Raw genomic sequence first — 12,255 nt, 5'->3', positions numbered from 1 at the left:
TCAACTAACGATCCCATCTTTTCCATGACCTTCCCCCACCCTGGTCCACTTTAGTCAGTTTGGGGAGGAAGGAAATGGTTTCTAGTTTACACACCACCTTGCACAACCATCACCAAAATCACTTTTAGAATGTCTTTATCACCCTCAAGGAGCATATCCATTAGCAGATACTCTCTCTTTCCTCCCCAACATCCCCGCCCTAGGCAACCACCAATCCACTTTCTGTCTCTACAGCTGTGCCTATTCTAAACATTCCTTCTAAGAGCAATCATACAATATGTGATCTTTTGTGACTGACCTTTTTTACTCAACATAAGGTTTCCAAGACTCATCTGTGTTGTAGCATGTACTGGTACTCCATTTCTTCCTGTACCTGAACCACAGTCCAGTTCACAGCTCTATCCCATTCCGTGCAGCCATTTGCCACGTGATCACCGTCTGGGTTGTTTCCACTTTTGACTATTACGAATAATGCTGCTGTGAGCATTCATGGCCAAGTTTGTGTGTGGACACATGTTCTCCTTACTTGAGGGTATACCGGAGGAGGGAAATTGCAGGGACATTTGACAATTCCTTGTTTAAACTTCTGAGGGTCTGAAAACTTCTCCACAGCAGCCACACTCTTTTGCATTCCCACCAACAGAACATGAGGGTTCTAATTACTCCACATCCTTGCCAACACTTATCGGTCAGGTTGACACAGACTCGACCATCACAGTGTCCTTGCAGTAAACTTGGAGGGGCGTGGGTGGGGCTGACTTCTACTCTGAGGAACAGACAGAACAATGTCCTTGGGACAACGATGGAGTTTTCACATCTTCATGTCTGGACTGACTTCCTAGTGGTTCTGCTCAAATAAGGCAGTCAAGGTAACATTGGGTATTCCTCAAAAACCTTCAATATCTGGGGTGCCTGGGTGGTTCAGTTGGTTAAGCATCCAACTTTTGGTTTTGGCTCAGGTCATGGTTCAATCGGTGGTGAGATCGAGCCCTGTGTTGGGCTCCATGCTCAGCAGGGAGTCTACTTGAAGAGCCCTTCCCTCTGCCCCTCCCCCCATTCAAAGTCTCTCTCTCTCTCTTTCTCTCTCTCAAATAAATAAATAAATCTTTTTTTAAAGAAAAACCTTCAATATTCTGTTTTAGCAACTTCCTCAAAAGCTGATTTTATCCCAATCTATGTTTTTTTAATTTTTTTAAAGATTTTATTTATTTATTTGTCAGAGAGAGAGTACACACAAGTAGGCAGAGAGGCACGCAGAGGCAGCAAGAGAAGCAGGCTCCCTGCCGAACAAGGAGCCCGATGTGGGACTCGATCCCAGGATGCTGGGATCATGACCTGAGCCGAAGGCAGCCGCTTAACCAACTGAGCCACCCAGGCGTCCCTTCCCAATCTATGTTTAATCCACACCATTAAACCCCCAAATTAAGGCACAGATTGTGCACAGATAGTTCCACCCAACTCCAGTTATGAAATCAGTTGAATGCATGACTAAAACTGAGAGGTAAAAAAATAATAAATGAATAAATAACACAAAGAGAAACAGCTTTCACAGGCAGCTCTCAAAATGTTTCATCTTCTTAAGGGACAAGGTTGTTATTACCTGATATAATTCAGTGAAAGGTAAGACAACTATTGGAACAACATGCAATTTGCCTGAAAATCAAGAGATAACAATATGTTCCTCTACTGCAGATGAGAAGGGTTTAGTGCTTGTCTTTTACGTTCTAATGTAGGGTGGATTTCTAGTCCTTTAACCCGGATGTCCCAACCCTTGGATCAGTCAGACGCTTTGCTCTGGGCCTGCTCTCCAGCGATCTGTATCAGCGAGAGACCCCTAGGCAGGTGAGAGCGGTGACGCTTGTGAAGGAGAATAAGTTCCTGGAAAGCCTTCTGTGGGAAATGAAATCAGTATCATGAAAAACTGTCTCCACATCCATGTTCACAGTGGTGTTATTCACATAGTCAAGCTAAGGAAACAACCTAAGTGTCTGTTGATGGATGAATGGATAAAGATGGGATAGTATTCAGCTATAACAAAGAAGGACATCCTGCTATTTCTGACAACAGAGACAGGCCTGGAAGACATGACATTAAATGAAATATGCCAGACAGAGAAAGACAAATATTGTGTGATCCCACTCAATGCAGATTCTTAAAAAAAAAAAAAAAAAAAAAGTTTGAATGTACAGAAACACAGGATAGAATGGTTGCCTGGTTGCCTGGTTGCCAGGGGCCGGGGGGTAGCAGAAGTGAGGAGGTGTTGGTCAAAGGGCACAAACCGTTTGGTTAAAGGTGATTATGTTCCAAGACTGTAACGTACTGCATGGCGTTTATAGTTAACAATACTGGATTGTATACTTGAAAGTTGTTAAGAGAGTGGATCATAAGCATTCTCCCCACAAAGGAAACGCTTGACTGTGTTGATCACTTCACAACGTACTTGTGCATCAATCATGGCCTTGTACACTTTAAATAGACATAGTTTTATTTGTCAAATATACCTGAATAGAGCTAGAAACAGAAAGAAAAGAAAACCTTCCTTGGGCATTCCAGATCTGAATTGCACACTGTTCAGACTAGAAGCTTCTCAGAAAGCAGAGGTGAGGTTGCCTGGGAATTTGGGAGAGGGTGAGGCGTGGATTACAACAGGTACCATGAAAATTCTGAAGTTGTTTGATTGAGGTGACAGTTCCCGACTTACACTAAAACTCATCAAATTTAAACATGCACATTTAAATAATTCCAGTTCATACTACATCACTTATACATCAATAAAAGTACAAAGTTTCTGAGGGGAAAAAAAATGTAAAAATCTCACAGACCTCTTTTCAAACAAGACGGACCATCTGCACTCGAGGCACTGCCGTAATCCTGACTTGCTGTCAAAAGCCTGCTTGAAGTGAGTGCTATCTGAGGACAGCAGAAAGGACTACTAACTATCCACTTGCTCATGTTCTGGTCAGCAAATTCAAACATTTGGAACACATAAGCCTAGTGCCTCATCAAAATGTCCTCAGTTAGCCATAATTTCTCACAATGTTCTCAATTATTTTTTTTAAAGATTTTATTTATTTATTTGACAGAGAGAGATCACAAGTAGGCAGAGAGGCAAGCAGAGAGAGTGAGAGGGAAGGAGGCTCCCTGCCGAGCAGAGAGCCCGATGCGGGACTCGATCCCAGGACCCTGAGATCATGACCTGAGCCGAAGGCAGTGGCCTAAACCACTGAGCCACCCAGGCGCCCCTCAATTATTTTTTAATCAGGGTCTGATATTTTAAAAAACGGCAATCTGTAAGACATGTAAATATTTTTTTGAGAAAAAGAAAACAAAACACAAAAAGAAGGAAGGATGGTAGACGGCAATCTGTGGTAGACAGAATAATGGCCCTCCAGAGACGGCCTCATCCTAAGCCCTAGAACCTGTGGCTATTATAAGTCACATGGCAAAAGAGGAATTAAGGTTCCAAGTCGCATTAAGATTATTAATCAGCTGACCTCAAAACAGGGAGATTGTTTGGATTATCCAACAATCCAACTACTACTGGGTAAACCAATGTAATCGCAAGGGCCCTTAAAAGTGGAGGAGAGAGACAGAAGGTGATGGGAGCCAAAGAGAAAGGCATAGAATGACGGAATGCTGCTGGCTGTGAAAACAAGAATAGTGACCACAAGCCAAGGAACGCAGACACACTCTCAATCTGGTGGCTCTTCCCTGGAGTCGCCAGAGGGAACACACCCTCGCCAACACCTTGATTTCCACACAGTAAGCCCCATTCCAGACTTCTGACCTCCAGACCTAGAAGATACTAAGTTTGTGTTTTCAGCCACTAAATGTGGGGTAACTTATCACAACAGCAATAGAAAACGACTATAAGTACCTTCAGGTGAGGGAAAACAGCACTGGCCTCATTTCTTCCCGTTCACTTAACCAGTACTGAGAACTTTCCAGGGCAAAGAATGTTATTGGGCACAGGATACATACAAGTGAAATGAAATTTGCGTCTGGCGCCCTGGAGTGTGTGAGACCTAAAGGGAAGAGACTGGAAAAGAAGCAATGAGAGGTGGGACCTAGACTAGGACGAAGAATTAGGGATTTTCAGTCCTCTTTGGCCAAGAATCCTACTGGCCCTGCCCTTCTCCTCCATCTACAAAGTGCCATGTTTTTGCGTCCCAGACTTCGGTGAGGGTTTTGCATCTCACTTCCCTGCTGTCTCAGTGAAATGGAAGGTGCTTCTCTCACGCGCATGTGGGGTGAGGCTTCAAACCCTTTCCTCCGGTTCTAAATGTGCAGAGCATTAGCGAGCCTCAGCCAAAGCCATAAACTTCAACCGGCCACAAGAGTGTGCACGTGAGATGACTGCAATTTTTTCCTGCCAAACCAGAATTAGCCGGTATAGGAATGAACGAGCGTGGAGATTTGAAATTGCACCGATTGGAAGAAAGCCCAGGTTAGGTTCGGGCACCTCCAAACGTACCCTTTTTAAAGCCACACGGACTGAGGCCTGAAGCTCGAAGCTCCACGAAACGCTCACCTGGCCCGGCAGCTAGCGGCAGAGGAGCCCGGGCCCGGGGCACCGAGCGCACGGAGCCGGCCGGAGAGCCGAGCCGCAGCCCCCGGCATCTCCATCCAGGATGCTGGGCGACATTGGAACAGCTCTCCACGCCCAGCCGCTCAGGGGGCTCCGGGGCAAACAGCAAGTTCGGGGATCCGGGCCGGGAGCCGAGTGAGGCCGTAGCCCCGCGCGCCGCGGGCGGTGAGTATCCCGAGGCCGTGCGGCCCCGGGAGGCACCCTGGACCGCGCAGGTGGCCGCTGCTCCCCGGGGACCTGGGCCAGGCGCGGCGCAGGCCAGGGGCATGGCCGGGAAGGCTGCCGGGCGATCGCCCGCAGGGCTGCGCCGAGACGCGGGGTTAGCGGGCTGCGGGCGAGGCCACCGCGGAGTTGGCAGGGAGCTTCGGGCCGGGGCGGAGCGTGGGGACGCGCGCCTCTCTTCCCCCGCGGCCGGGACCCCCACCCGGTGCGTCCGGCAGAGCGCATGGCACCCCCCGGCACCCCAGGCAGTGGCGGAGCGGAGAGGGGGAGACCGGGGGCTGCGGTTAGGGGACGTCCGGGGGTGCGGAAGCCTCCCCGCGCAGGCGGCCGGGACTGCGCTCGGCCCGCTTCCCAGCGGAGCTGGCAGGTTCCGAGCCCGCCGGAGGACCCGGGTGCGCGGGATGGGGCTCTCAGGGTGTCGGGGAAGCGGGCAGAACGCGGAGCCCGGGAGCGGGGCGCGCGCAAGCCCAGGGCGCGCAAATGCGGGTCCCGCAGTGGGGAGGAAGCGGAGACCAGCGGGGGCGAGGGACGCGGGGCGGCCATTACCCGGCCGGACGCCGCCAAGGCCATTGGCGAGGTTTTAGGAAACGGAATTGTGCTTACCAATTAAGTCGTTTTCTTTGCGCGGGAAAGTTCATTCAGGCTGATTAGCAAGGATAAGTGAGGACTATTATTGAGAATTAGAAAGATTCCTTTTCGCCCTGTCTGGCGTGGGTGTGTATGTGTGTGTGTGTGTGTGTGTGTGTGTGTGTGAGTGAGAGAGAGAGAGAGAGAGAGAGATATGAGGAGAGGGTGAATAAAGTAGGCTTTGGAATCCCTCAGGCCTGGCTCCACCACCTGCTGGTTTGACCTCTAAGCTTCACTGTCCACATTCGATCGTAGCCTCGGTTTTCTCGTCTGTGAAATGGGACATTAATGCCAACTGGACAGGATCCGTGTGGAAACACTCAGCACAGTCCCTGACCCATAGAAGGCATTTATATGTTAAGTTGTTCCCAGTACAGCGTGAACCCAGGGGACGTTTCCTTTTCTCCTGCGCTGGCCTCTGTGCACTCGCTCCGCTCCCCAACCATCGCGGTTCTAACCTCTTCAGCCTGTTGGGCTCAAGTGCGCTCCCTAAGGCCCAAGATTGCCTTGCACATCAGGTCTAGAGAGCAAAAGAACCCACAGTCCAATTGCAGGCGGCGGGGCCACTCCCCTCTGCATCTGATGAGAACCAGTTACTGTCACTCCCCTGCATCTGATGAGAACCAGTTACCATCCTACCCTGTCCACCTGTAATTTGTTTTCACTGGGCACTCTCTCCTTTGCTCGCCATTTATAAAGCACTCGCCGCATGCTAACATAATCATAGTAGCCAAATTAAAAGTGAATGACTTGCTTATAAAACTTACTGCGGTAAGAGAGCCGTGGGAATTTAATTTGGTTTTAATCTCTGATACACTCCAGCTGGATCTAAATTATTTTCACCTCAACCTAGTGGCACATAAATATGCAGCTGGCCTCCATCTCATAGCTTTCATGGGTTACAACATTTCCCTTCTTTTATGATGGTTCTTCCACCATTTATGAACCTGCATTTGGGGCAAAGGAAGGTTGACTGTTGGTCCCATAATCTGCCGATTGCCTTCCTTCACTTCCTTCAGTACAAGGCCCTAATGTTATATGCGGAGCTTCCAACAGGCCAGCCTAGAATGGGTTCCATCTTACCTGATGATCCTAGAGGAAGCCCCACACTCCATGCCTCATTTACCCCAGTGTACCCCATGCGTGTCGATGTTTTACATGTATGTCAGGATGTGGAGAAGGTGGGAGAGCTTGAAGGCCATGTGATGGAGAAAGACAGGGAGCCTGGGGTCAGGGTGGCCCAGAACCATCTCTGGTCCACTTGTGTGTACTCTCTCCCTCTCTCCCTCTCTCTCTCACAGAGTGTAGACTAGGATATAATACTCAAAGAGTTATTTTGCATCTTATAATTATGTAAATAGTAAAAAGCAAACTTGGGAGTGGAGGGGGTAGAAATTTATTTTTCTGGTGTGTTCTTTTGTTTGTTTTAGTTAACCTGGTTGGACAGTAAGTTAACTGTGATTAGCCCAAACAGGTATTGCTTATAGAGAGATTTAGATAGGAAATGCTGATGGCTCTGCTACCAGGTGTATCTTTTTTTTTTTTTTTTTTAAGATTTTATTTATTTATTTGACAGAGAGAGAGAGAGATCACAAGTAGGCAGAGGCAGGCAGAGAGAGAGGGAAGCAGGTTCCCTGCTGAGCAGAGATCCCAATGCGGGCCTCAATCCCAGGACCCTGAGACCATGGCCCAAGCCTAAGGCAGACGCTTAACCACTGAGCCATCCAGGTGCCCCTGCCAGTTATATCTTTAGGGACCTCGTGAGGACAGGACAGAACTTCGTTTTAGCTCCCCCCACCCTCCACCAGTCTCCGCACTGGCTACTGGATGCTACATACACCCTCGAACCTCTTGGATAAAACTTGGCAATTAAATCCTATTCGATGTCATTTATTTATGAACAAATAATGGAAATGCCGAGAGCAGTTCAATGACTACTGCCTCTCTCAACCCATAGAATAAATAATTCAGTGAGAATATCAAGTTCTTAACATTGCTTAGGAAAATGCCTGCTATTTCAACTCATGGGTTGAAAAACCATAACCTTTGTGATATTATTATTTGACACATTTTCAGAGATGTAAGCGGGCTTTAGAAAAATGCCAAGTTGTGTTGTTTTGTCTAACTAAACAGAGCTGAGCATTATCCCACAGATTTTATATGCGTGATGTTATTACATCATGTGCCCTCCTTAATGCCCATCACCCAATTGCACTGGGTGTTATATGCAACTGATGAATCATTAAATTCTATCTCTGAAACTAATAAAAAAATTTAATTTTAAAAAATAAAAAATAAGGGCACCTGGGTGGCTCAGTGGGTTAAGCCTCTGCCTTCGGCTCAAGTCATAATCTCAGGGCCCTGGGATCGAGTCCCACATCGGGCTCTCTGCTCAGCAGGGGGCCTGCTTCTCTCTCTCTCTCTCTCTCTCTCTCTGCCTGCCTCTCTGTCTGCTTGTGATCTCTCTCTGTCAAATAAATAAATAAAATCTTTTAAAAAATAAAGTAACATAAAATAAAATGATGTTATTATTACTCATATAGGTCAGTCATTCCCCCGATTCTTTGCTTTCTGGCTTCTTGGAATTCTACATACAAGTAGCAGAGACAGAGGGAAGACAACCACTGAACAGCCCTTCTGATCCCTCTGTAGGTTTATCCTCTGGGCCTTCTGCCAATGCAGCTCTTTTCTGGGCTGCAGGCTCTGGAAAGCAAGGGCTATACCCCATCACTTCCTGTCCCCAGGCAGTCTGTCCTCTTGCTAGAGGAAAGCAGGGTAGTGGCAGGCTAGACTTCCCCAGGAAAGTGGCTCTTGAATCATCTTCGTTCTTTTTTTATAATCGAGCCACTCATCCACCAGATGCAAAGAGCTGATCCAAATGGCATTTAAGAGATGGAGAGAGGGACTTTTATTTTGTTATCACAACGTTCATATGTATTTATTATGATTTTTTTTACCAACAAGGTAGATTAAAGGAGGAAAATTACTTTAAGACCATCATCCAAAGAATAATCTCCCTTAAAATTTTTCTGTTTCATTTCAGTCTTGGAGTGAATGGATACCTATTTCTAACAAAAACAACAAAGGGATTATTGCCCACATCCAGTTTTGTAACCCGCCCATGTATAATACACACCTTCTTTCCATGTCTTCAAACAGCCTTGTATAATGATTGATTGATTTAACATATACTCTAATGTTGGAGATTAGAAATGTTTGCAGGGGAGGGGAGTTCTCACCCTGTCAAGGTTTCATTACTATATTTACCTGAATCTTGAAGGAGGAGCAGAAGAGGAGCGGGAAGTTAGGAGAGAAGCGTTTCCCAAAAGAGAGAAGAGAAGGTCATGCCCCAAAGTTCAGGACAATGTGTCAAGGTCAAGGAGATGTAGGTGCTATAGCAGGGCTGGAGCACAGGGACCAGGGCGCAGATAATCTATGGAGAACCTGGCAATGGCAAAGAGAGTCTGGGCTTGATCCTAAGGATAGTTTGACAGCGTGGAGAAGTCACATGACAAGATAGCATTTTATCCCTCCCAGCTGTCTGCAGAGCAGAGAGATGGAAAAGGACCCAGGCAGAGAGGAGCAATCTGGGCAGAAAGTGTAGCGGTTGAGAATTGGGTGGGTGTTTAAGACATAGAATCACTTAAAGGATAAAAATAATAACGAGGATGAGGTATGAGAGAAAGGGAAAGTCAGGATGAGCCCCAAGACAGATCCATTAAACTAATCTTTCACTGACATTCTTGGTTCCCCAATGCCCATTTCTTCCCAACAAATTCTTAGCCAGAACCAATGCCACGGTCCAGGGATCAGCCAGCTTTTCCTAGGAAGGGTCAGAGAGTAAGTATTTTAAGTTTCATGGACCACATAACCTTTAAGAAAGGTAAAAACAAAAACAAACAAAAAAACAAAAAACAAACAAAAAAAAAGGTAAAAACAATTCTTAGCTTGGGGGTGTGCAGAAAGAGGCTGTGGGCACTGTGTAATCCACACAGTCCGCTACTCTGTCCCCTGCCCTCCCAACCTGTCCACACCGGAACACTGCTGAGAAAAGCCCCACCTTTGGAGGGCGTCCGCATGTATTTGGGCTTATTTTTTAGACCTCCTTCCTCCATTGCAACAACATGATTTTCAATAACAACCATGTAGTGGTTTGCAATAAACAGCATTTTCTTATTTTTTCTTTTGTTTTAAAATAATTAATTGGAAAAAAGAACAGATTTCTATCTTGAAGACTTTATTCAAATTGAGTAAAACATTTCCTGTATTGATTGCACACTTCACTTTCCAAACAAAAGGTTTTCACCTCACCGTCTTACCCTGTTTCACTGTTTTACACATTAAACAAAATAAAATCTCCAGGTAGGAGTACAGAGTGACAGAAGTAAAGAAGTCAAGTTCTGGTTCTTTGTCTCTACAGTGACTGTGCTGTTCATCCATCTCGAACTCACTGCTGAAGGTGGGGACATGAGACACCTTGGGGAATGCGGACCAAACTGGGCCACAGAGAGTTCCAGTAATTCTCAACTCCTGGGAACTTACTCTCAAGTGTGTGTCTGGGGCCACACGGGTGTTAAGGTCAATGGCAGGACCAGGAGTTCTCTGAAATAGCTCCTGTGGATAATACAGTGTTTACGAAAGGATAAGTAATAGCACCATGCTGGTTTGAAGTTTACAGATAGAAAATTTTAAACATCATAGTTTCGAACTTTGGCCAGCAAAAGATTTTTTTCAGAAGAGGAGTATTTTATCAGTGACATCTAGATTTGCTGGCACATAGTGATCATAATAAAAAGCAGACCAACTTTTAGTTGTTTGTTCTTGTCTTAACGTTCTCCGCTGATGATGCTCAAATTGCATGCTTCCGCGTCCCAGGGCTCCCAGCGCTCTGTCCCTGGTGCTGCTCGCCCACGGCTCTGCCTTGCTGTCTTTCAGGGCTTAGCTCCACCTTCAGAACCAACCCAACAATAGTTTCCACTCGTCTCTTCCAACAGTCTCTTCCTGAATGTGGAGGGCCCTTCATAACCACCATCCTCTTCATTCTCAGCCAGTGGCCTCACTTCTACTTGACCCAAGAATTAGACCATTGGGTGTAACTTCTCCTCCCACTACTTGGCATCTTCATCTCCATCCACCTGCTGCTTTGCTCCTCCTGATCAAGACTAATCCTGCTGTTCCACGACCTCCAGGATCACTATCTCTGTCTCTGTCTATCCTTCTGTTACTCCTTATCCTCAGTTCTCTTACATATACTTAATTCTCACCCTAAGAAATAAAAATGAAACCAGAGTCCTTGCCTAATCCGGCATCACTGCCCCCCCTCCAGCTCCAGCCAGCCTCTGAGCCTCTTTTCTGTGTCTTGTGTATCAGACCTGAGTATCACCATTATTAGAAAGCTCCAGCTCCCATTGTAATAATAATAATAATAATTGGCCTTCTAGTTTACCATCTCTTCTGAGTTGTGTTCATAGAGGTTGGTCTTCTGAGGTGAATCCACTCTTTTGTACTGAAAAAACTCAACGTTTGGACCCACAAAATGAGGAACAGATACTCTGCCAAAGGCTCTACCAAGGCAAAGCTCCCCTGAAAGGTTGTTTAGAGCCAGCTGTCTTCCTTCTGTGACATCTTTGTTGTCACCTGTCAGTATCCATCCCATTGGTGGACACAAGGCATGGGCTTTGGAGTCAGGAATACCGGGGTTCGATTCCTTGGGTTCCTGGTAGCCATACTTCCTGGTCATGGGAACTTGGGAAAGGCACTTCACTTCTCTGAGTCTATTTCCATTTCTTTAAAATATGCATAGTAATGGTTACATACAGGATGACTGTAGAGATGAAACAGGCTTCACAAAAGCGCTTGTCAATAAAAAGGCAGGAGTGTTCCCAAATCTGCATAATGACAAGATGAATCTGAAGGCCAGTTTGGGTATGGTGGGGAGGTAGAGCTGTCCAAAGAAGAAAAACTACTTTTGGCTTGACGTTCAAGGAAATTATTTGTCATGTGTATTTCAGAAAATCTTGGAAAATGTACACAAGTCATGAAGATATTGGGTATGATTTTGAAGATGACCCCAAAGATAAGAAGACACTTAAGCCCCACCCAAACATTGACAGTGGATGGGCTTGGATGGTGGTTCTTTCCTCTTTCTTTGTGCACATCCTCATCATGGGCTCCCAGATGGCCCTGGGAGTCCTCAACGTGGAATGGCTCGAAGAATTCCATCAGAGCCGTGGCCTGACTGCATGGGTCAGCTCCCTCAGCATGGGCATCACCTTGATTGTGGGTATGTTCGCATGTGCCCTGTTGTAAAACTGAATTATTATAAGTTGACAATTCCCTGCTGTAAAGTTTTATATGGTCAAAACATTAGATACTAGATGTTAATGATATCTAGTACTATTTTTTTTTTATCATGGGACAATATATATAAGATCACGTTTACTGTTTTAGCCATTTTTTAGGTATATAGTTCATTGCCACTAAATGCATTCATTCCCACCATCCATCTCCTGAACCTTTTCATCGTCCTAAACTGAAACTCTGCACCCATGAAACAGCAACTCTACTTTCCCATCTTCCCTTCACCCCTGACCATCACCATTCTATCTTTGGTCTCTATGAAAGTACCTCATATAAGTGTAGTCATACAATATGTGTCCTTTTGTGTGATATTATTATTTGGATATTATAAAAAATTTGGAGTGTTTTAAAATTTGATCATTTAAAAAAACCCTCTTTTACCCCAAACTGTTTTCTTGACTGCTCTAATTCATTACATATTATTACAGATCTGTTTATTTAATATTTGGAAATATTTG

The 12,255-nt window shown here is 45.8% G+C and overlaps 2 protein-coding genes across 3 annotated transcripts in view; one reads left to right on the top strand and one right to left on the bottom strand.

The window, feature by feature from the left end:
* LOC123951121 (probable G-protein coupled receptor 148) overlaps positions 1 to 5,503 on the bottom strand; it is a 51,597-nt gene extending 46,094 nt beyond the window's left edge. For both annotated transcript variants that reach the window (XM_046019797.1, XM_046019799.1), the window contains exon 1: positions 5,414 to 5,503. The gene's annotated coding sequence lies outside the window, so the exon portion shown is untranslated. The remainder of the gene's footprint in view (positions 1 to 5,413) is intronic.
* The window catches only part of SLC16A14 (solute carrier family 16 member 14), a 28,926-nt gene continuing 20,998 nt past the window's right edge, over positions 4,328 to 12,255 (top strand). Inside the window, exons 1-2 of the mRNA XM_046019793.1 lie at positions 4,328 to 4,753; positions 11,449 to 11,720. Coding sequence (XP_045875749.1) covers positions 11,462 to 11,720 — 259 coding nt within the window. The 5' untranslated portion in view covers positions 4,328 to 4,753; positions 11,449 to 11,461. The remainder of the gene's footprint in view (positions 4,754 to 11,448; positions 11,721 to 12,255) is intronic.

The sequence above is a fragment of the Meles meles genome, chromosome 9 (genome assembly GCF_922984935.1).
Source record: "Meles meles chromosome 9, mMelMel3.1 paternal haplotype, whole genome shotgun sequence".
In the NCBI taxonomy this organism is placed as follows: Eukaryota; Metazoa; Chordata; class Mammalia; order Carnivora; family Mustelidae; genus Meles; species Meles meles.
The sequence above is the reverse complement of the archived record's forward strand: the minus strand, read 5'-3'. Positions and strand labels throughout refer to the sequence as shown.